General features: G+C 44.4%; 1 protein-coding gene across 1 annotated transcript in view; it reads right to left on the reverse strand.

Moving 5' to 3' along the window:
- UVRAG (UV radiation resistance associated) overlaps nucleotides 1-21,098 on the reverse strand; it is an 89,511-nt gene that overhangs the window by 58,437 nt on the left and 9,976 nt on the right. The window contains exons 2-6 of the mRNA XM_060273928.2: nucleotides 18,418-18,535; nucleotides 15,317-15,351; nucleotides 13,872-14,033; nucleotides 13,175-13,249; nucleotides 10,798-10,883 (exon numbers count right to left, since the gene is read on the reverse strand). Of these exons, the coding sequence (XP_060129911.2) occupies nucleotides 10,798-10,883; nucleotides 13,175-13,249; nucleotides 13,872-14,033; nucleotides 15,317-15,351; nucleotides 18,418-18,535 (476 nt within the window). The remainder of the gene's footprint in view (nucleotides 1-10,797; nucleotides 10,884-13,174; nucleotides 13,250-13,871; nucleotides 14,034-15,316; nucleotides 15,352-18,417; nucleotides 18,536-21,098) is intronic.

A 21,098-nucleotide genomic window follows, 5' to 3' on the forward strand; every position in this document is an offset into this window, starting at 1 on the left:
CACTCTCTTCCTCTTTTGTCCTCTCCTTCCTTCCCCCCCCCCCCTGCGTCCCATGTACAGCAGTTATTTCATTCTTGGTCACAAGCCATGAATGCACAGACTAAATACTACAGTCACACATCCTATAGCTATTTCTCACAAGAGAAATAAATACAGGGAAGGTCAGATTTGCCAAAACAACCTTAGTTTACACTGGGTTTATTTAAACAAAGTAATGACCGCTGGGGATTTAGAAAACAGAGCGAGAGCTTTTTGGCAAAGTGAGAGATATGGGATACCCAAATTGCAAACACCCAGTGCTATTATTAAAAGAGCTTCTATTAAACAGATTTTAAAACAAAAAAATAGGAAACCTGAACAAACAAGTCTTTATGCTTACCTAGAGACTAGATTCTAAAGAGGCCCTGCTACATTAGCCATGAAGAAGAAGAAGAAGCCTCCAGTGCAGACCCCCAAATCTACACATGTACAACTAACCTGACGTTTTGTTTTTGGAATTTCCTTCCCCACCAACACATCCAATGGACTTTTCTGGTTTACATGCAACCCCATCTTCACCCAGTTCCTGAAACAATGTGACAAATAGTCAACGCCAGAATAAGACACAAGCCAAGAAGAGGAACGAGGATAGAAATGATGGAAGGGCTCCACAAGCCTATCCTGACCAGCCGTCAGCTTCCTGTGCAACATAAAGCAAGTGATCTTAACAGCAAAAGCGATGCAAAAGGGACAGTGCATGAAGATAAAATGCTCCAAGAGCTTTCGGGACCCCTGGATGAACTCTGCTCCCAAAGCAGAAAAAACATTTAAGGATCTGGCTTTCTCAGTCCAAAGACATTCTCTTTCCAAGCAGTAAGATGCAACCCAGAGGGGTCCAATAACCATTCTCAGAAGCCAACAAGCAGAAACGTGTCTTAAACCCAGTTGGGGGTGTTGCCAGACCACCATCCCTTTTCCTTTTAGGGACTGATAAACAACATCTCTCGTTTAACGCAACTGAAGTACAATTCAATACCACTCAAGAGCAACTACGACATTCTGGTGCGCCTAATCATACAGAAAGGATTCTTCGATATATAGTCGTACCTCGGAAGTTGAATGCCTTGTGAGTCGGAACGTTTTGGCTCCCGAACGCTGCAAACCTGGAAGTGAGCGTTCCGATTTGCAAACGTTCTTTGGAACCCAAACGTCTGACGCGGGTTTCGCAGGTTCTGATTGGCTGCAGTCGCGCCTCGGTTTCTGAACATTTTGGAAGTCGAATGGACTTCCGGAATGGATTCCGTTCAACTTCTGAGTTACGACCGTAATACTAACGATGCACCACTCAAAACTCATCACTGCTTTTCTTTTCATTAAGATCGTCAGCAGATACCTAGATAATTGCTTTCACAAGCACACCAACTAAAATACTGGCAGATTCTAACTCCTACCCACCAAATTGCCATCTTCAGGGCTTGTCTCACAAAATAAAAGCTTCTCAGCAAATGTGACAGCATAACTAGATGTCAGTACTTACAAAATCTGCTGCCAAAAAGAGGACAGATTCCGCCCCCCCTCTCCTGCATAGCATGCAGGAGAGCTTACTTCTGATGTCATTATTTATGTATCTTTTCTAAGGAGTCAAAGCTTTTTACAAAATTAAAACGCGCAAAAAGGAACTCCATAAAATTGCAATTTAAAACCAAGTCACAGACAGACTGCAGCATATAATCTTAATAAGCTCATGGCAACAGATAAAAGAACTCTAAAGAGTCTAAGTTTCCTGAAACATGGAGGGGGCATTTAAAGGACGCCTGAAAGCCAAGAGTGAGGAAGCTTGGCAGGCTCCCAAGAGAAGGACATTCCAAAACATTGTCACCACCAATTGAGAAGGCCCCATCTTTTATATTCATCCACCTGACACCACATATCAATGGGACCAAGAGCAGGACCTCCAAACCTGATCTTAACTGGTCAGGAAGGTGCATATAGGAATAGATGGTCATGAGAACAACCTGCTTCCAAGGCCATTTTTAGGTCTTTAAACCTAACACCAGCACTTTAAACTGAGCCTGGAAACAAACAGAAAACCAGCAGAGCTGGAATAGGACTGGAGTGATAAAATAGCATCGATGGATACCAGACAATAGTTTGGCACCATAACCGGAGCTTAGAATTTAAGTTTCCAAATTATTTTGGAGCTACACCAGCTAAACATTAGGCTTTTTGGAAGGCCTTAAAGAGTTGTTTGCTTCAATTGGCTTTTCCTGGGTAATGTTGTGTCTCACTCACTGGATGGATATTGCTATGCTGTGCGAGTTCCGAGTCTGTTTTATTTGTGTGGATCTTTTGTTCTTGGTTTTAGTAGTAAGTTGTTAATACTTGTAAGTTGCTTTGGGCACAAGTAACCCAAAGAAGTGGCACATCAATACTTAAAAATAACGTAACCTTTACCAAGCAGTCCCACACAAGAGCATCACAGTAGACCAGCCAAGAAGCAACTAAGGCATGAAGAATTCGTATCAGGGCCATCTTGTTTGGGAGAGACCACAGCTGGTGAACTAGCTGAAGCTGGTAGAAAAAAAAACCATGGCTAGCTACCATCACCACCTACACATTCAAGAATGCCTGCCAAGAATGGATGCCAGAGGCATCCCAGATGGCAGACCTACTTCTTCAAAGGCAGCACAATCCCATCTGGAGCAAGTTGCACAACCTTCCCCCAGACTGCCAGAGGCCCTGACCAACAATTCTTCCAACTTATCTGCATTATTTCAGCTTATTCACCTCCCTTGGCCCACTCAAGTGACAGGTGCAGCTCCACAGACTTCCTGGGATTAGACTACGGGGGGGAAAGGGGTAGAGTCACACACCATCAATATGCTGATGACACCTCGGCTTAAGCCCCTGGATGATCTCCCCAAGTTGTTTCATGCAGACGTGAAACAGAGTAAGAGGCAAGACAGACACTTTGGTACCCTGTAAGCCAAAGGTCATGGGGTTGAACAACACCCCCCAGAACTACCTTGTGAGACTGGAATGTCTGGATGGAACCACTGAAAAACAGAAGGATACCATGGCCAATGCTACAAAAAGAAGGGGGGGAAAGCCATCGGGAAATTTAAGAGAATAAACAGTCACACACTTCTATGCATCTTTCAGCACAGACTCATCCACCAGGGCAAGCAAGGCAGCTTCCATGCCCCCAAACAAGACTGTAACAGATTTAAGTAATCAGGTTTCCCTAGGACTACCAGGAGCCGAGGTACCGTCACATGCTCAAACACTTGCTCAAATTAAGGCTAATGTGAGATGGACCAATGGTTATTCACATTACTTGGCTCCACATTTTATTTTATTTTCACAAGGGGTCTCACTACAGCCTCTCGCAAACATGCAGGAACCATGCCTTCTCCGACTGAGGCACTGATCACCTCTCTAAGACAGGATTTCCCAAACTTGGGTCACCGGCTGTTTTTGGACTACAACTCCCATCATCCCTAGCTAGCAGAACCAGCAGTCAGGGATGATGGGAATTGTAGTCCAAAACCAGCAGGAGACCCAAGTTTGAGAAACCCTGATCTAGACAGATTGCCTGTCTTTCTTTGTTGATTGGGGCGAAGGTAAAGCATGAAAACAGCTGGTCTTGCCTCTTCAAGCAGCTTGCTCACCCATGTCCCCAGGGGCAAACAAGATGAAAAATACTCATCCCCGCATGTCTTGAGTGTCATAGGCACAGCCATCTCTGACGCCACTTGAAATCTGGTGTCCCAAGGCAGAATGATATGATAGCAACATGTGGCCAGTGGAGATGGAGGGGAGGGGAACTCAACCTACTGGTACCAGCACATTATTCAAGTTGTGCTGCATGTTAGTTTGGAGGAGAGATCATTATTGGCAGCAACCCCATTTCATGCCATGTGTAGTTATGCATTTCAAGATGTTGGCAACTTGCAGGAGACTAGTTACCCACCGTGTCCAGTCTTCAACCATTGTGGAGATACTGTTGTTTAGTTGTTTAGTCGTGTCCGACTCTTCGTGACCCCCATGGACCAGAGCACGCCAGGCACTCCTGTCTTCCACTGCCTCCCGCAGTTTGGTCAGACTCATGTTCGTAGCTTCGAGAACACTGTCCAACCATCTCGTCCTCTGTCGTCCCCTTCTCCTTGTGCCCTCCATCTTTCCCAACATCAGGGTCTTTTCCAGGGAGTCTTCTCTTCTCATGAGGTGGCCAAGGTATTGGAGCCTCAGCTTCAGGATCTGTCCTTCCAGTGAGCACTCAGGGCTGATTTCCTTCAGAATGGATAGGTTTGATCTTCTTGCAGTCCATGGGACTCCCAAGAGTCTCCTCTAGCACCATAATTCAAAAGCATCAATTCTTCGGTGGAGATACTATACCAGGGGTCAGCAAACTTTTCCAGCAGGGGGCCGGTCCACTGTCCCTCAGACCTTGTGGGGGGCCGGACTATATTTTGAAAAAAAATATGAACGAATTCCTACGCCCCACAAATAACCAAGATATGCATTTTAAATAAAAGGACACGTTCTACTCATGTAGAAACACCAGGCAGGCTCCACAAAAAAACATGCTGATTCCCGGACCGTCCGCGGGCCGGATTGAGAAGGCAATTGGGCCACATCCGGCCCCCGGGCCTTAGTTTGTGGACCCCTGTACTATACTTTGTCATAAGGCAGAGTATTTCTTAGTTAGATAGAAGTTCAGTTATTCAACCCATAATGACGGATTCCAGTGTTCAATGTGGTATATACAGAATAAGGCATTTTAAAAGATCCTAAAAATTGAAGCTCTCCCCCCCCCGAAGGCTTATTTTAAAATATCGGAGCACAGTATGTCGAGTATTACCTGCAAATATTGTTCTCATTAAAGCCCCACGGAAAACTAAGCCATCTCCCTGCGACTTTCAATCCCCTCACATATGCACATGGTTCATACAGGTTTGTCTGCAGCCGCGGGCTAGAATTCAGCACTCACTTGCCAGCTGTTAAAAATTCCTGCTCTAACTCCATGCGAGAAGTCCAGGAGGTGGCCACCCTTAACAAACTCAGTAGAAAACTGAACTGTCAAGAGTTATTAGCAAGAAAGAAGAGAAGTGCAGGAAACAGCTTGGAGTCTCCTCTCTTTGGCACATACGAAGCCGGTCACTGCAATATAGGCAAGGTTATTTCTCTCGAGATGAAGCATGTAGAATTTAGTATTCCCAGTAAGTTTAGGGGTCATTTTAAAAAGGCCAAAATTTGCTCACAATTTCTGGAAAACGTATGAATTGTTTTGGGCCCCTGAGATGGGCCTCCAGTTGGATAAGGCATTCCTAGTCACAGCTTAAAGGTTTTGTGTTGTGGGGTGGGGAGGAAGAGATGAGAAATTAATTTCAGGGAACCCAATGCTCTCAGATGCATTGCTGGTGCTCAGTGAGCCCCCCCCCCCCAAAAAAACCTTTAAGTTATTGCTTCCCTTGATGGCTAGATTGTATTACTATGCTGCTTTTCATTCAAATGAAATCCCAAACAGTAAATAATAGGAACAAAACAGAACATCACAAGTACAGGATAAATCATATAAAACAACTTTTCAATTAGCAGTAACCGCAGATTAACCTTGTTGGCTACGGTCCAGCTGCTGCACAAAGCTTCTAGCACCGGCTAGCTGAGAGCTTGCGCTGCTCTCTGCTGTTAATTTTTCAAAGCAGCAGGAGAGGATAACACTTTATGTATACCTCAGCCAACACTGATTTGTGGGGGGCTAGGGGGTCATTAGACCCACCAGCATTCTTCTACAAAGCTTCTAACAGAGAGGCGCTCCAACCAACCCTGCCCCACTCCTATTTGATCTCCCCGCACACTCACATGTGGCACACCTATTTTACATAAGGAATTATTACCGCAGCATGATAGAATGTTCATTTAAAGGGGGGGTGAGAGAAGGCCAGAGAGAAGGACCATTTGGCATTTGACAGTCCTCTTCAGCCATGGAATCATTTTACTGTATTTAAATTGTTTCTAACGCTCACAGCTGAAAAGATGCACTGAAAAACACATGCAAAGCACAGCAATATCTCTAGAGTCGAGTAGGTGCAGCCTGAAGATCCCTCCCTCCTGTTACCAAAAGCCATTGTTGAGGCCAGAATTCTGATGATTTGTTTTAAGCACGGAAAGACAGAAGAAAGTGCTTCTTCATACATATGTATGGTTAACTTATCAAAATTTGCTACCAAGGAGCGTGGTGGAGTCTCCTTCTTTGGAGGTCTTTAAGCAGAGGCTTGACAGGCATATGTCAAGAATGCTTTGATGGTGTTTCCTGCTCGGCAGGGGGTTGGACTGGATGGCCGTTGTGGTCTCTTCCAACTCTACAATTCTATGATTCTAAGTCACTACCACGACACGTGGAGATGGTCTCCAGCTTCAGTAGCTTTTTAAAAGGGATGAAAGGTATTTATGGTGTTCATCCAATGAAGCTGAATGTTGAAAGATTCAGGACAGATAAAATAAAGTACTTCTTTCTGCAACTAATCATTAAGCAACAAAACTCTCTCCCAGAGGAGGTGGATATGTCTACTGAAGGCTGCTAGCCACGAGGGCTATGCTCTGCCCTCCACAGGGGAGGCAGCAATGCTTCTGAGTACCAGTTGCTGAAAGCCACAGGAAGGGAGAGATGCTCTTGTGCTCGAATCCTGCTTGTGGGTTTGGGCCACTGGCCTGATCCAGCAGGCTCTTATAATTTTGCCAGGGGCTATTAGTTGTGGTAGCACTTCTTTGTTTACTGGAAGAAACCATGCTGAATAAGCAGCACAAACTTGGGAGAAGGGATCTTGAGTTAGTGCCATCCTTCACAGAATCATCTACCTGTTGGAAATAGGATGCTAGACTAGATAGGCCCTTGGTGATCATGTAAGTGAATGCATGATATACTTGTATCATATACTTGACAAGTTAAATTTGTCTTAGGCAGTAAGCATTCCACCTGCTTTTAAGTACACTTATATAAATAAGCTCAGTTTTTTGAGAATTTGACAGCCAATGTTTCTGTAGAATCAAAACGCTAATATTAAAGTGCTGGTAGACTTTTAACAACTTTATGAGTAAAACAGACGTCGTTCAGCTCTGCCCTACCACCCATTCATTAAAAGGGGAAAAAATGCCCTATAATAATTCTTGCAAGGCAAGAGTGACACCTTCTGGTAGAGCTGCAATATAGAAATTTGAGTTTTCCAACTCCAAAGCAATTCTGAAGAGTATTTAAGACAAGATTAATCCAGTGTGGTGGTTCCAATGGTCAGGGGTGATGGGATTTAGTGCACAGCACCATGTTGGCTACCCATTATTTGAGAGGTGTTGAGAAAGGCCTGAGCAAGCTGGACAAGCAGTTCAGCGAGGCTGTGTGCACAGCCCAGAGCATATTCTTCAGGAGAGTTCAACACATACTATGATCATTCTTAGGCCATCAAACTGCAGTTATGTCTAACCATTCACACATACAGAACTTGCAATGCTCAGCTAGGCAACTTCTGAATATACTGACATGCTTTGGCTTTCGTGTATTTGTATTTGGATGTTTTGAACGTTTGCTGTACGCCACTTTGAGCACAGCTCATTGTGGAAAAGGGGCATATAAGTACACCCAGTCTATCAATCAATCAAGGCACTAGTTACCCTAACTGTGGCAGTTGAATCCTAACAACTTGATTACAGCAGTTCAGTCTTGCATGTATCACAGTAAGCCATGGATCTGATAAAGAAGAGCCACTCCCCACCCCACCCCACCGCCACCGCCCAGTACATGATCCCATTTTCAAACTGCTCCTAGAATCAGTAAGCTTCTCCCAAGGTCCAACCAAAATTTATCTCCCAATACTTAAGCCTACTGATCTAGTCCTGCCATCTGGTATTTGAGAAGTGCTATCTGTCCTCACTCTGTCTTCTCTTTTCCTGGCTAAACATACAGTGATACTTTGGTTCTCGAACTTAATCCATTCCGGAAGTCCGTTCGACTCCCAAAACAGTTCGAAAACCAAGGCGCGGCTTCTGATTGGCTGCAGGAGCTTCCTGCACTCAAGCAAAAGCCACATCAGAAGTTCGGCTTCTGAAAAACAGTCGCAAACCGTAGCACTTACTTCCGGGTTTGTGGCGTTTGGGAGCAGATCTGTTCGTCGACTAAGCCGTTTGAGAACCAAGGTACCACTGTACTCAAGTTCCTTCAATCTTCCCTCACAGGACTTGTTCTCTGAACCATCTTCATTGCCCTCCTTTGAACTCATTCAGACTTATCCAAGTACAGTCATACCTTGGTTTAAGTATGCTTCGGTTGAGAGCAGTACATGTGAAAAGGATCTAGGAGTCTTGGTAGACCACAAACTTGACATGAGTCAGCAGTGTGATGCAGCAGCTAAAAAAGCCAATGCAATTCTGGGCTGCATCAATAGGAGTATAGCATCTAGATCTAGGGAAGTAATAGTACCACTGAATTCTGCTCTGGTCAGACCTCGCCTGGAGTACTGTGTCCAGTTCTGGGCACCACAGTTCAAGAAGGATACTGACAAACTGGAACGTGTCCAGAGGAGGGCAACCAAAATGGTCAAAGGCCTGGAAACGATGCCTTATGAGGAACGGCTTAGGGAGCTGGGTATGTTTAGCCTGGAGAAGAGAAGGTTAAGGGGTGATATGATAGCCATGTTCAAATATATGAAAGGATGTCATATGGAGGAGGGAGAAAGATTGTTTTGTGCTGCTCCAGAGAAGCGGACACGGAGCAATGGATTCAAACTACAAGAAAGAAGATTCCACCTAAACATTAGGAAGAACTTCCTGACAGTAAGAGCTGTTCGGCAGTGGAATTTGCTACCAAGGAGTCTGGTGGAGTCTCCTTCTTTGGAGGTCTTTAAGCAGAGGCTTGACAGGCATATGTCAAGAATGCTTTGATGGTGTTTCCTGCCTGGCAGGGGGTTGGACTGGATGGCCCTTGTGGTCCCTTCCAACTCTATGATTCTATGATTCTATGGTTTGAGTACTTTCAGTTTAAGTACTCCGCGGACCAGTCTGGAACAGATTCATCCACTTTCCATTACCTTCAACGGGAAAGTTCGCTTCACGCTTCAAGTTAAGTACAGACTTCCGGAACCAATTGTGTACTTAAACCGAGGTACTACTGTATTTCTCAAAATGAGCCATGTAGAACCTGGCATAGCATTCCAGATGAGGTCAGACTAGTACAGAAGCAAGTGGGATTTTTTCTCATGTCTTAGAAACCACGAGTCTATTAATGCAACTAAATATCACACCATCCTGTGGTTAAATATACAGCCACCAACATTTTCACATGTACTGCCATGACAGGGATGCTTCTTCCTACAACCTGTGTGTTTGTTTTGGGAGGGGATTTTGGGGGGATGGGCTGCTGAGGACTTTGCATTTGCCTTCTGAACCTTATGCTCTTTGGATCAAAATGTAGCAAACAAGGCCGAGAAAGGCTCAAGACTTTGGAGAGCTATTACTATGGGTCCAGCCTTTGCCAACCTTCAGAAGTTTTGGTCTACAACTCCTATCAGACGCTGGCTGGGGCTGATGGGAGCCGTAGTCCGAAACATTTGGAGCCCATCAGGCCTGCGCAGACAATACTTCGCTAGGTAGGCCAATAATGTGATCCAACAAGAGGTCCTTTGATATTTTTTTGTAGAAATTCACTGAGTGCTCTCAAATACAAAGGCTCACCTGTCACTAGGACTGCCAGGGAACGCCTTCGAGTCGGAGGGAGGAGAAGAGTCAGAGCAGGAACAAGCAGGAGGGGATGGTCAGGAAATGACAGAAGAGGGAGAGGGGGAGAGAACAGGAAGGAGCCAGGAGGTGTCAAGACTCTCAGATGCTGAAGCAGACCCTCAGCGCCGCACAGGGACCTCTGGAACAGACGGAGAGCCTCTGCCTGTGCCTTCAGCCCAGGAAAGGAGTGGGTTAAAAAGGAGGGATCAGAGGCGTCCTTTGAGGCTTCCTCTGCTCTTATGTTGGAGGAAGAGCCAGAGGAGGCCACTCCCCAAATCTGATTCAGAGTCAGAAGCATGAGCTGGAACTGTGCTTTGTACATATGTAAAATAAAGTACTGTAAACACCACTCTGAGTGAGCAGAGGGTGATTTCTTGCAGAGAGTAACCACCACCTTGACATCACCTAAGGACCACGTGAGATTCCAACCCGTATTTCTCCTCCCCAGAGTGCACAACCAAAGTGTGGAACTTGCAGCCACTGGCAGCAGAGATAGCCATACTAAAACACTTATTCCCAACTCATAGTACATGGTCTTGGAAGTCTAACCTTGACGCTCCTTAGGATTACTGCAGACCTGTGCCTTCTACAGTAAAACCTTTATAGAGAGTTGTGCTTACTGTGGGTGGAGTTAACTGCTGAAGATTTCTCCACCATTACCGCTGGAAGAAGATGGAAGCGTCATACTAAAACGAACAGTGTGGTGGTGGGGGGGTGGTGGCCTGTGTTAGCACAAGACCAGCTGTACTTCTCAGATGAATAGTAGCCTTGTCTCCAGTGTTTGCCTGAGATTGTAATGATGCATATTAGTAGCATAACACTCGATTCTTTGCTGCTCTTTCTTTCTTTCGCTCCCCCAGTGTCGAACGATAAGTTCTAGCAAATATGGGAATCACCATCCAGGCATCTTCACAACAATGCTATATGCACAATAATGGACATGATGGGGAAACCTCTTGAAAAGCTATGCATGTTCAGCCTATTGACAGTGATGCTTTTTATTTCACTATCTGTGCCAACAATTCTATTTCAAGATTTAAAAAGAGTTACCTCAGCAAAGAGAAGACATCGTATGAGTTGCGAACACAGTTCTGATCCACTTGGAGGAGGTTATTCTTCTGGGTTCCTGAGAGGCCCTTAAAGGCAAACAGGGTAGCTGATTAATGCTTTTTATAACACTGAAATGAAATTAAAGGCCTTTTCACATTGTTTTTATTTCTTCCACAAGGGTATCTAGGTACAGTGGTACCTCGACTTATCAACGACTCAACAACCGAATTTTTCGACTTACGAATGGGGGTAATGGCCGCGAGCTTACGAATGTCTCGACATTCCGGTTTTAGATAGGGATTTTTCGACTTACGAATTTTTAGATAGGGTTGCTTCGACTTACGAATTTTCCATTTCCAATGCATTCCTATGGGAAATAGCCTTTCCATTGGCGTTTTTCGACTTACGAAGGTGCCTTTGGAACGGATTAAATTCATAAGTCGAGGCACCACTGTATCTTGAAGTCATCTTCTTAAGACTGCCCACCTCTTATGCCAGGAACCCCCAAACTTTGGCCCTCCAGATGTTTTGGACTACAATTCCCATCATCCCTGACCACTGGTCCTCTTAGCTAGGGATCATGGGAGTTGTAGGCCAAAACATGTGGAGGGCCGCAGTTTGGGGATGCCTGTCTTATGCTTATCTCAGTTGCTAAATGAAAACACTTCTTTGAAAAGAGCCCTTTAAGGCACCAGCAGGCCAAAAAGGGAGTTCAAGGGGGAAAAATTTATTATCTGCAGCTTAAGTATAAACAGCAGTTCCCATGCTGCCTAAGGAAAGCATGGAAAGAATTTCCCTTTTTAATCTGCTTAGCTGATCAATATATGCAATTGTGTAATTCCTGCCCCACCCCCGCTACAAGTATTTCCCCACCAAAGAAGAAAGTGCTTGGGAATGGTAGGGCATAAATGAAGGAGTCAATAGTGGAGGACTCTCTCAAAAGCTCAACTGCTCACTGCTTCTGAAAAAAAATCCCCACATGCTGCTGAGCCAGGAGGCTACACCCGTATGTAATACAAGATAGGGACCACTTGGAGGGGGAACCACACATCCGATAATAAAATAAGGCTACTGAAAATGCTCCAAGCTTTATCATACAACTTTTTTTTGTCAGTTATATAGTGGTACCTTGGGTTAAGTACTTAATTGGTTCCGGAGGTCCGTACCTAACCTGAAGCGTACTAAACCTGAAGCGAACTTTCCCACTGAAAGTAATGGAAAGTGGATTAATCCGTTCCAGACGGGTCCGCAGAGTACTTAAATTGAAAGTACTCAACCTGAAGCATACTTAACCCAAAGTATGACTGTATATGAGGCCCATGCCAGCTCACTCAGCCCGGCTTCTGCTTCTTTTGATTCCCACAGCTCCTCCAACCCCAATTTTACATAAGCTATAAAATAAGAACAGCTTGCCCAAGAATTGTAGCTGCATTTTGAACTGGAAGTTGAATGCTCCGCAAACTGGAAATGCTTCTATGTGCACAATCTCCACAGATCTTGACATGAGCCTTTGGCTTTCCCCTTCAGATTCCAAATGTAAAGAGCAAGTACACCCATACGCCCCCATTCATTTAATTAGCAGCTGTAGGAAGTCTCCAAATTCCACTTTTGATTAATAATAATAATTTATTATTTATACCCCGCCCATCTGGCTGGGCTTCCCCAGCCACTCTGGGCGGCTTCCAACAGAAAAATAAAACACAGTAATCTATTAAACATTAAAAGCCTCCCTAAACAGATTAAAAGAAGCTCAACAAAACTGTTTGAAACCCATGATCGTCCAAAAGCTAAAATATATCAAAATTATCTCCCCGGGGAACTGTGAATACAGTGCATTATGCTAACCCTTCCTTCGTAAACTGATCGGGTGACTTTGGCAAGATCCACATCTCAGGTAGAAACCTCTATCCAGTAGCCATCACACATATAATTGTAAGAAATACCGTATTGGCCCGAATATAAGCCACACCTGAATATAAGCCACACCTTTAAGATTCCGGGGGGGGGGGGGAGAGAATACCAGAATATAAGCAGCTCCCTTAAAATTCCGCAGGCACTCACATCCGTTCCGTTTTACCGTATGTCTGCGAATTTACACCACACTTTAACTTTTCACGGTCAGAATTTTTTGGGGGGGGGGGGAGAGTGAGGCTTATATTCAGGCCAATACAGTATTTAGCTCTCTGAGCTGTCACCCAGAGAGGCTGCTGTTATATTCATGCCAAATCACCAGACTTATTTCTTAATGGTAACTGAGGTGGTCTTCCCTGGAGGGATTACTATGTAGGTTCCAATCTGTGGCTTACCTGTGGCACCCATGTGAAAAATTGAAGCCTATATACAACACTAATGAAATATACAATATATGTATCCTTACCTTTTGTTCATATGAGGCTCCATAATAGCCATCGTTCAGCCCAAAAATAATTTCATTTGGGCTACGAGCATGTATCTGTTAATTAAAACAGTGCCATAGATTCAGTGTACTTGATTTTGAATTTCATTCGTTCTCCTAGCAGTTAAGGTAACATTCATTACAGGAATAATCAGTTTTACAGACTTCCTTCAGTTATCCAAGGTCACCATCTGCCCAACAGAGGAGAGGAATGTGGAATATGGTCCCAGAGATTCACTTCCCGGACCAAATTTCACAAAATGCAAACACAGAAGCAAGTATTGTGGCAACTTAAAAGACTAAAAAGAAATAAAAATTGCAGCCTAGGTTTTCCTGGGTCCGAGCCTACTTCACAAAAGCTAAATCCAAAAAACAAAACCTAAAAGGTTAGTCTCAAAAGAAGATACAAAACACTGCAGTAAACACGAAGGCAATTCTTTTGAAACCTGGCAAAGTGTAAAATTACTGAACCATGAGTGAGTCAACCATTCACCAGTGCGGAGGGTCAGTTGTCAAGATGAGCAACAGAATCTCACTGTCCCATTTCAATTTTGTCCACCATTTACTAACTTAAAACGATACTTAGTGATCTGCTGAGCCAGCCCAACAAGAACAGATGTCTGCTGAAACTTTCTCTAACTAGCCAACCCATGGTAAAAGCAGCATGTTTTTATTTTACCTGCTGGCCCACGTATCTGAGTCCATCGAGATTGACTTTCCACTCTATCAGCAGCTGATGGGTGTCATTCTTGCCACCCCATATCCTCACCACAAAGCAGGAAACGGACGTATCGAGGCGATCGGGCATAAGACCAAAGTCAAGACTCCGCCATGTTGGATTCTGTTGTTGTGAAAAGAGAGAGACACCTACAGTATACTGAAAATGTTCATGCTTTTATCTGACCATGAATTAAACTACCTTATACTAAACCAGACCGTTGACTCATTTAGTCCAATGTTTTTAAAAGAATGTGCTCAATCTAGTAGCCCCAACAGAGCAGTGCAAAGGTGTCTATGAAAGTTTCCAGTGCCCGTGAAGTTTCTGCAGTACACACACACACAAAACTCTCGAGTTTTCTACGCTGAGATAGACCCTAGAGCAGAAAGAGAACTGGGAGGGGAAATGCTCTGAAAGAAGCAGGTTAAGGTAGGTGAAGAGGAGGAAACAGATGATGATGATGATGGTGATGATGATGATGTTTTATTTACAGCCTGCTCATCTGGCTGGGTTTCCCCAGTCACTCTGGGCAGCTCCCGACAGAATATTAAAAACACGACAAAACATCAGACATTAAAAACTTCCCTAAACAGGGCTGCCTTCAGATGTCTTCTAAAAGTCAGATAGCTGCTTATTTCCTTGACATCTGTTGGAAGGGCGTTCCACAGGGCGGGTGCCATTACCGAAAAGGCCCTCTGCCTGGTTCCCTGTAACCTCACTTCTTGCAGCGAGGGAACCACCAGAAGGCCCTCGGAACTGGACCTCAGTGTCCAGGCAGAATGATGGGGGCGGAGATGCTCTTTCAGGTATACTGGGCCAAGGCTGTTTAGGGCTTTAAAGGTCAGCACCAACACTTTGATGGGCAGGGGAGGGAAAGGGAAGACAGCATGCTTTTTTTCCCCTCTGGGGCCTATTTTTGTGTTTGTTTTGGTTTTTCCCTGAATATAGGTGGTGAATTGGATGTGATTGGCACGTAGGCAGCATCCCGGGTTCCTCCAGCCTTGGTGGGACATTCCAATTGGTGAGCAGGGCCTATCAATCATTTGACATCACTATGATATTCAGCTATAAAGGAAAATCCAAGGGCAGATAAGAGAAGAGATTGCGAGAAGATCACTCCGTGTGACATGCACAAGTTCATCACAAGTTATCACACTGTTTCCAACTCTGGCCAGAAGCAGCTCTGTGTTTACATGGCAGGAAACAAAGCCTTGTTCAGCTGCCTTAAAAAAAACTAATGCCAGTCTCCGGTTTAACACAGCAACGCACACAGCTTGCCAACTTGCGCATAATGCCAAATGGAAACATTGAGACAGTTTGAACAATGTCTCACTCAAATATCTAGACATTTTGGAGAAAAGATTAATCTGGAACTTTGCTGAAGCCTCACAGTGAAGGCAACTTACCAGGGAATTCTTTATCACTTCACTCTTATAAAACTCTAGAAAAAGGAAACAAAATTAAAGAGAGTGTTAGAGGTCAGACTGTGCAGGTCTGGGATACAGAGCAGGTACTTGTGCTATGGAAAGTGATTTTCATATTTGTATGAAAGGTAACTCGCATACCAATTTTTTTTTTTATTCTGGGGAAAACTTGATAAGGATTTTTCAAAATAATAATGAATGACCCTTATGGAAAATAAGCTGCCCTGACTATAAAGAAGGGGAACATGGTGCTAGGGGAAACATGGGCAAGGGGAATGGGAAGCACATGCAGCCAGAAAATCTATCACTGCCACATTATGACGGCACCAAAAAGCGAAAGGAAATGGCACGCTGAACACACTGCAAACAGACAAACCTGCAGGATTCAATGTGGATGGGGAAGGGGGGCACTAGCAGCCTAAGTGAGAGTCCGCTTTTACAAATACATTTCAGGAGTTGCAAATGCCAAGGTTTAAAATAAAAAAAATTAGCCACGCATGCAGAGAGCACTGGAATTAGGTTCATTTTAGGTCTACTGGACTGCAAACTTAAATACTACTGCAGAACAGTTGCTTGGCTTTAATTCCAGAAGGAAGGCAGTGAAGAATGTTCATCTGCTTCAGCCAGACGTTGGTTTAAACTAAAATTATTTGGCTACTAGGAACAAAAACCTCTACATGCTTTTGTCACATTCTTTTTTTTAAAATGTGACAGATTAAACCTGCAAACCTATACACATTTACCTAGGAGAAAGGCCCATTTACACAGGGGGACTGTGGTTAGAGTAAATATGGATTAGGGCAGTTCTGCTGAATGAGACCAGAGGCCTCTCTAGTCCAGCATTCTGTTCTCACAGTGGCCACGAAAAAGGGCGAAAGATGCCTCCCACGTGTGCATGCCAGCTATGTGTTCAGGAGCACACTGTCTCCGATGCTGGAGGTAATATAAAGCCATCGTTGTTCTCTAAGGCAGTGTTTCCCAACCAGTGTGCCTCCAGATGTTTTGGGACTACAACTCCCATCATCCCTAGCTAGCAAGATCAGTGGTCAGGAATGATGGGAGTTGTAGTCCCAAAACATCTGGAGGCACACTGGTTGGGAAACACTGCTCTAAGGAACCACAAGTTAAAGCAGGCACCCCCAAACTTCAGCCCTCCAGGTGTTTTGGACTACAATTCCCATCATCCCTGACCACTGGTCCTGTTAGCTAGGGATCATGGGAGTTGTAGGCCAAAACATCTGGAGGGCCGCAGTTTGGGGATGCCTGAGTTAAAGTGAGTGCATGGCCGAGATATGATCTGAAGTGAGCTCTTTCAGGTCCAACACTCTGCACCATGCTATTTTACCACATGCCTAATTGTGGGAATGGGAAAACCTGCAAAAATAAATATAAAAATGGGAGTTTATAATGAAACAAGTGAGCCTGACACTACTAGGCGAAACGTACACTGTTTCTACATTTTCTGAGCAAAACATTTACATTTTCCATGTGGAGAAACTGAATATTTTCAACTCCAAATATAAGCATGCTACATTATTTTATTTTATTTTAGGAAGGGGGGGGGAGGGAAATCAAATTTATCCAAAATGTCAAACGATGACATTGCAACGTATTCTACAAATACTATTTAAAGTAAGCATTCCAAGAGGAACAGCCCCTGGAATGATTTCCCAGCTTCACGTCAGTATCGTTTTTGAGGCTTTGAAAAAAGTAGCTCCTCCACCCTGAATTGAAGAGATTGTTCAGGAAGAGTCTCTTCAAAAAGACAAACTGGCAGGGTGGCTGCCTCAGCAGCATGTGTCCCTTATCTTTTAGTTCTTCAGTGTGAGAGCTGGTGTGAGCGGGAATATTTAGCCCTCAATCCTGCCACAGAATCCAGAGGCAAAGACTATGAACGCAAGCACTGAGGTCATACTCTGGATTCTTAATGGTAGTCCAAAGCTTAGCTACCATGGAGATAAGCACCTTAGAAAATTATTAAGAAAGACTGGCCACAGTCTGGGGACAGGTCAGAGGCACAAGGGTGGCACAGCATAAATTCTTTGTGTCCACAGCAGCCAGGAAAGCGAATTGCAGCTGCCTGCAACAGCTTGATGACCTTTCATCTACTTGCCAGTATACAGAGGCAGGGAGATCAGACCACAGAAACAGAAGATGTAAACACCCAAAGACATCGTACACTAAGCGGTATATGGACATCTGTTAATCCTTTTGTAGCTACTACTGTACTATGGCTGTTGAGAGCGATCAAGCTATAAGGTTTCTTGGAGGTTAGGAAAACGGACTTAAGTTGCAAAGTACAGAATTCTATCAGAGCAGAATCTGAAGGATTTCAGTTTTTTAAAAGTTTCTCTTTCAAAGTTTAGGAAAGTCTAAAACGCCACTGATCAGGAAGTTCCTATACTTTCTCTAGCCCAGACTCCCTAGGAACACATAGACACACATAGCAAGACTTATTTTCCCTCCCCCTTTGAATCAGATTTGGCCTTGTGGGACCAAGATTCAAACTCTAGCTCTGCCAAGTGGACAGGGTGGTCCATAAATGTCAAGCCAAAACTGAACAAGAGATAAGGAACAAGAGACGCTGAAACCAGCCATCCCAAACATCCTTCTCCTGCTCTCCCCTGGCCTGTGATGGACAAAGCAGTCATTTTCCCTCTTTTATTTCCTTGCTTGCCCCTTGCAAAGTGCGATTCATGCTGCAATCATGTCACATGAACGGATTTGCACCAGCAAACATCACCATGCTATTTAGTTTCAGCCTAAGCATCAACCTAGAGCAGAGCTTTCCAAACTACCGCATATGCCACGGCACGTTAGCATGTCGGCTGCAGTGTGTGGGTGTGTCATGCGAACGCTCTTATAAGGGGTTACTTTAACCTCCGGCTTGTTAGTAAAACTAAATTACTGTGTCGTGAAATGATGCACGTCTAAAAAGTGTGCCACCAACATGAAAAGTTTGGGAAGCTGTGATTAGATCATATAAGGACAGAGAGAGAGAGAGAGAGAGAGAGAGAGAGAGAGAGAGAGAGAGAGAGAGAGAGAGAGAGAGAGAGAAATTATGGGAATTGGCTTACATGTACCTTTACATATCTTTGCATTATTACACAAGTGAAGAGTGAAGTAGGTGTCCAGGAGACGATAGCCATTCCTATTAACAATGTTCCGCGCTGCTATGTTCCGGAGGTGACGAAGACGCCGCTGCAAAGAAACATTAACACATTTTTAAGAATGGAAGTGGCAACATGATGATGAAAATGCACAACGTACATTATAACAAAATTAGGACAGTCTTCCTTACAGAATCCATTCAACATGTAAAAACTGCATTTTAATCCAAGTAAAACGTAATTTTATTCTCCTAACTTCAGTATGTTTCACAGCACCGTACACCTCTTTGATCTCTAATTTTCCCTTAACGTACAGAAGCACAGGATTTCAACTTCTCACAGGTTTTCAGATTTCTTAGGGTTCCTCAAGAGTGCCACCAACCATACCCAATAGTTGCCAAACATTCTTTATCAGGGCCAGGAATGATGTGAGTTGTAGTGAGGCAACATCAGAAGGCCACCACACCAGCCAACCCTAGACTAAAGCATCGTGCCAATTATCAGAGCAGCACTCTCAGCCCCAGTGGACTTGACTTCCTGCACATTTACTGAAAACATTAGCCACCCCTGGGTGCATCTCACAAACCAACACTGAAGCTGAAGTAAGTCAAAGAGCAGAAGAACTATTTTGTCTCTGTTTTCTATGTACACAAGGACGGAACCACCAGGATGTTGCAGAGTAGTGGCTCGTCCAGACTTCCATTTGCACCGCCCTTCCCAGGAAAAGTCCATGTTTTACCACGCTAACGGCAGCCCACGGAAAATTTGAATGCCGTTTGCTCTGAATCAGCGGTATAACACAGGTTTTCCCAGAGAAAGCACCAGGAGAACAACAACAAAAAAAAATCCCACTTGGACTTGTGCTTGGACCTGTGCCTAGAAACACAGCACAGAAGGAAGTCTGGTTGAGCCGCTAAGAGAAATTAACAGCTTTTTTCAACAGCACTGTACCACAGTCACTTTCCCCTACCTCCTTCAGCTGTTGTGTTACTTTCCATACTGGTAGGGAAAGATTAGCGTTTCACACACATCCCTGCACACCTGGTATCACCTGAAAGACGCTGCACACAAGGAAGCACAATATGGATAGGAATGCCTTCTCTCTCTGTGGTCTCCGGCCATTGTCTAAATATGGCTGTGCTCAACTGGTGACCTACAAGTAACAGAGTAGAATAGAATCACAGAGTTGGAAGAGACCACAAGGGCCATCCAGTCCAACCCCCTGCCGAGCAGGAAACACCATCAAAGCATTCCTGACAGATGGCTGTCAAGCCTCTGCTTAAAGACCTCCAAAGAAGGAGACTCCACCACACTCCTTGGTAGCAAATTCCACTGCCCAACAGCTCTTACTGTCAGGAAGTTCTTCCTAATGTTTAGGTGGAATCCCGTTTCTCTTTTCACTTTTGCCTGGAGGAATGTCACATAAGCAGTGCACACCCTTTCAGCCCCTCAAGCTGATCCCCTACCTACACTTCAAAGCTCTCCTTTCAAGGGTTGCCACTTCCTCAAACCATTTCCTGAACTACTCTGTCCTCTCTTTGCACCACCAGGTTTCAACTACAGGTAAGTGTTCCAGAATAACAGAAGGGGGATTACCCAGCTTCAGAGAGCTGGTGGGGTGTACCATCTGTAGAGGGTGAACTCAGAACTGCTATAACCTCATGAAGAGGATTCCAGAAGCAGCGTGTAGGCTTACAAAATAAGTGCTGGAGAAGCTCCTGGGGTATCTTCTTTGGCAATTTGTGCCTTCAAGTATCAGATTATTCCAGGCATTTCCCCTGTATTGTTCATATTGCACAAGAGTCACCATTTGGCAGGCTACGAGGACCTGAAGCTGAAAAGTTAAGACGGAGCACTTTCTTTGTAATTCAGCCCTCGTAAACACAATACAAAAAGTTCTTTCTGCACTCGATGGATGCGGATGCCGGACAAGGGAAGCCTGGAGAATATCTGAGCCTGCAATTGATCCATGACTAACACCACACCAGAAGACTGACATATTTAAGCTGCCCAAGTTACTAATTGATAAACCTTCCCTATCACTCTGACAACTACTACGGTAGCACCATGAAATGTGCCTGAATCTGAAGTCTGACTGGAACAATGCATGGTGAAATTCTACAGGCACAAATTGTGGTTATCAAATAGCTAAGTAGTACAGCATGGTTTAGCTGCAATTATTCTGGAACATTATCTATTCTGTCTTCTGTTTGATGTGCAAATGTGATTGCCTCTGCAGAAAAACAAATTAGCCAGTGTTGCCATGGATATTAATATTCTCAACTGGTCCTTCTTTGCACGTATTAGTTTCATTATGCTTCATATCCTGATTAATTTTATTGCCTATTAGAATATTTCTAATGTACAGTGCATGCTGAGAATTTGGCAATTTAGCCTTAATCTCTTCGTGTGATTTTTCTAAATTAGTTATAGAAGGTTTGGACATGAGAATTATAGAGCAGATTTACCAACAAAGCGTGTGGCGCTGTGGGTTGAACCACAGAGCCTAGGGCTTGCCAATCAGAAGGTCGGCAGGTTCGAATCCCCGCGACAGGGTGAGCTCCCGTTGCTCGGTCCCTGCTCCTGCCAACCTAGCAGTTCAAAAGCACATCACATTGTAAGAAGACAAATAGGTACCGCTCCAGCGGGAAGGT

This window comes from Zootoca vivipara, chromosome 4, assembly GCF_965207765.1.
Source record: "Zootoca vivipara chromosome 4, rZooViv2.hap1.1, whole genome shotgun sequence".
Lineage (NCBI taxonomy): Eukaryota > Metazoa > Chordata > Lepidosauria > Squamata > Lacertidae > Zootoca > Zootoca vivipara.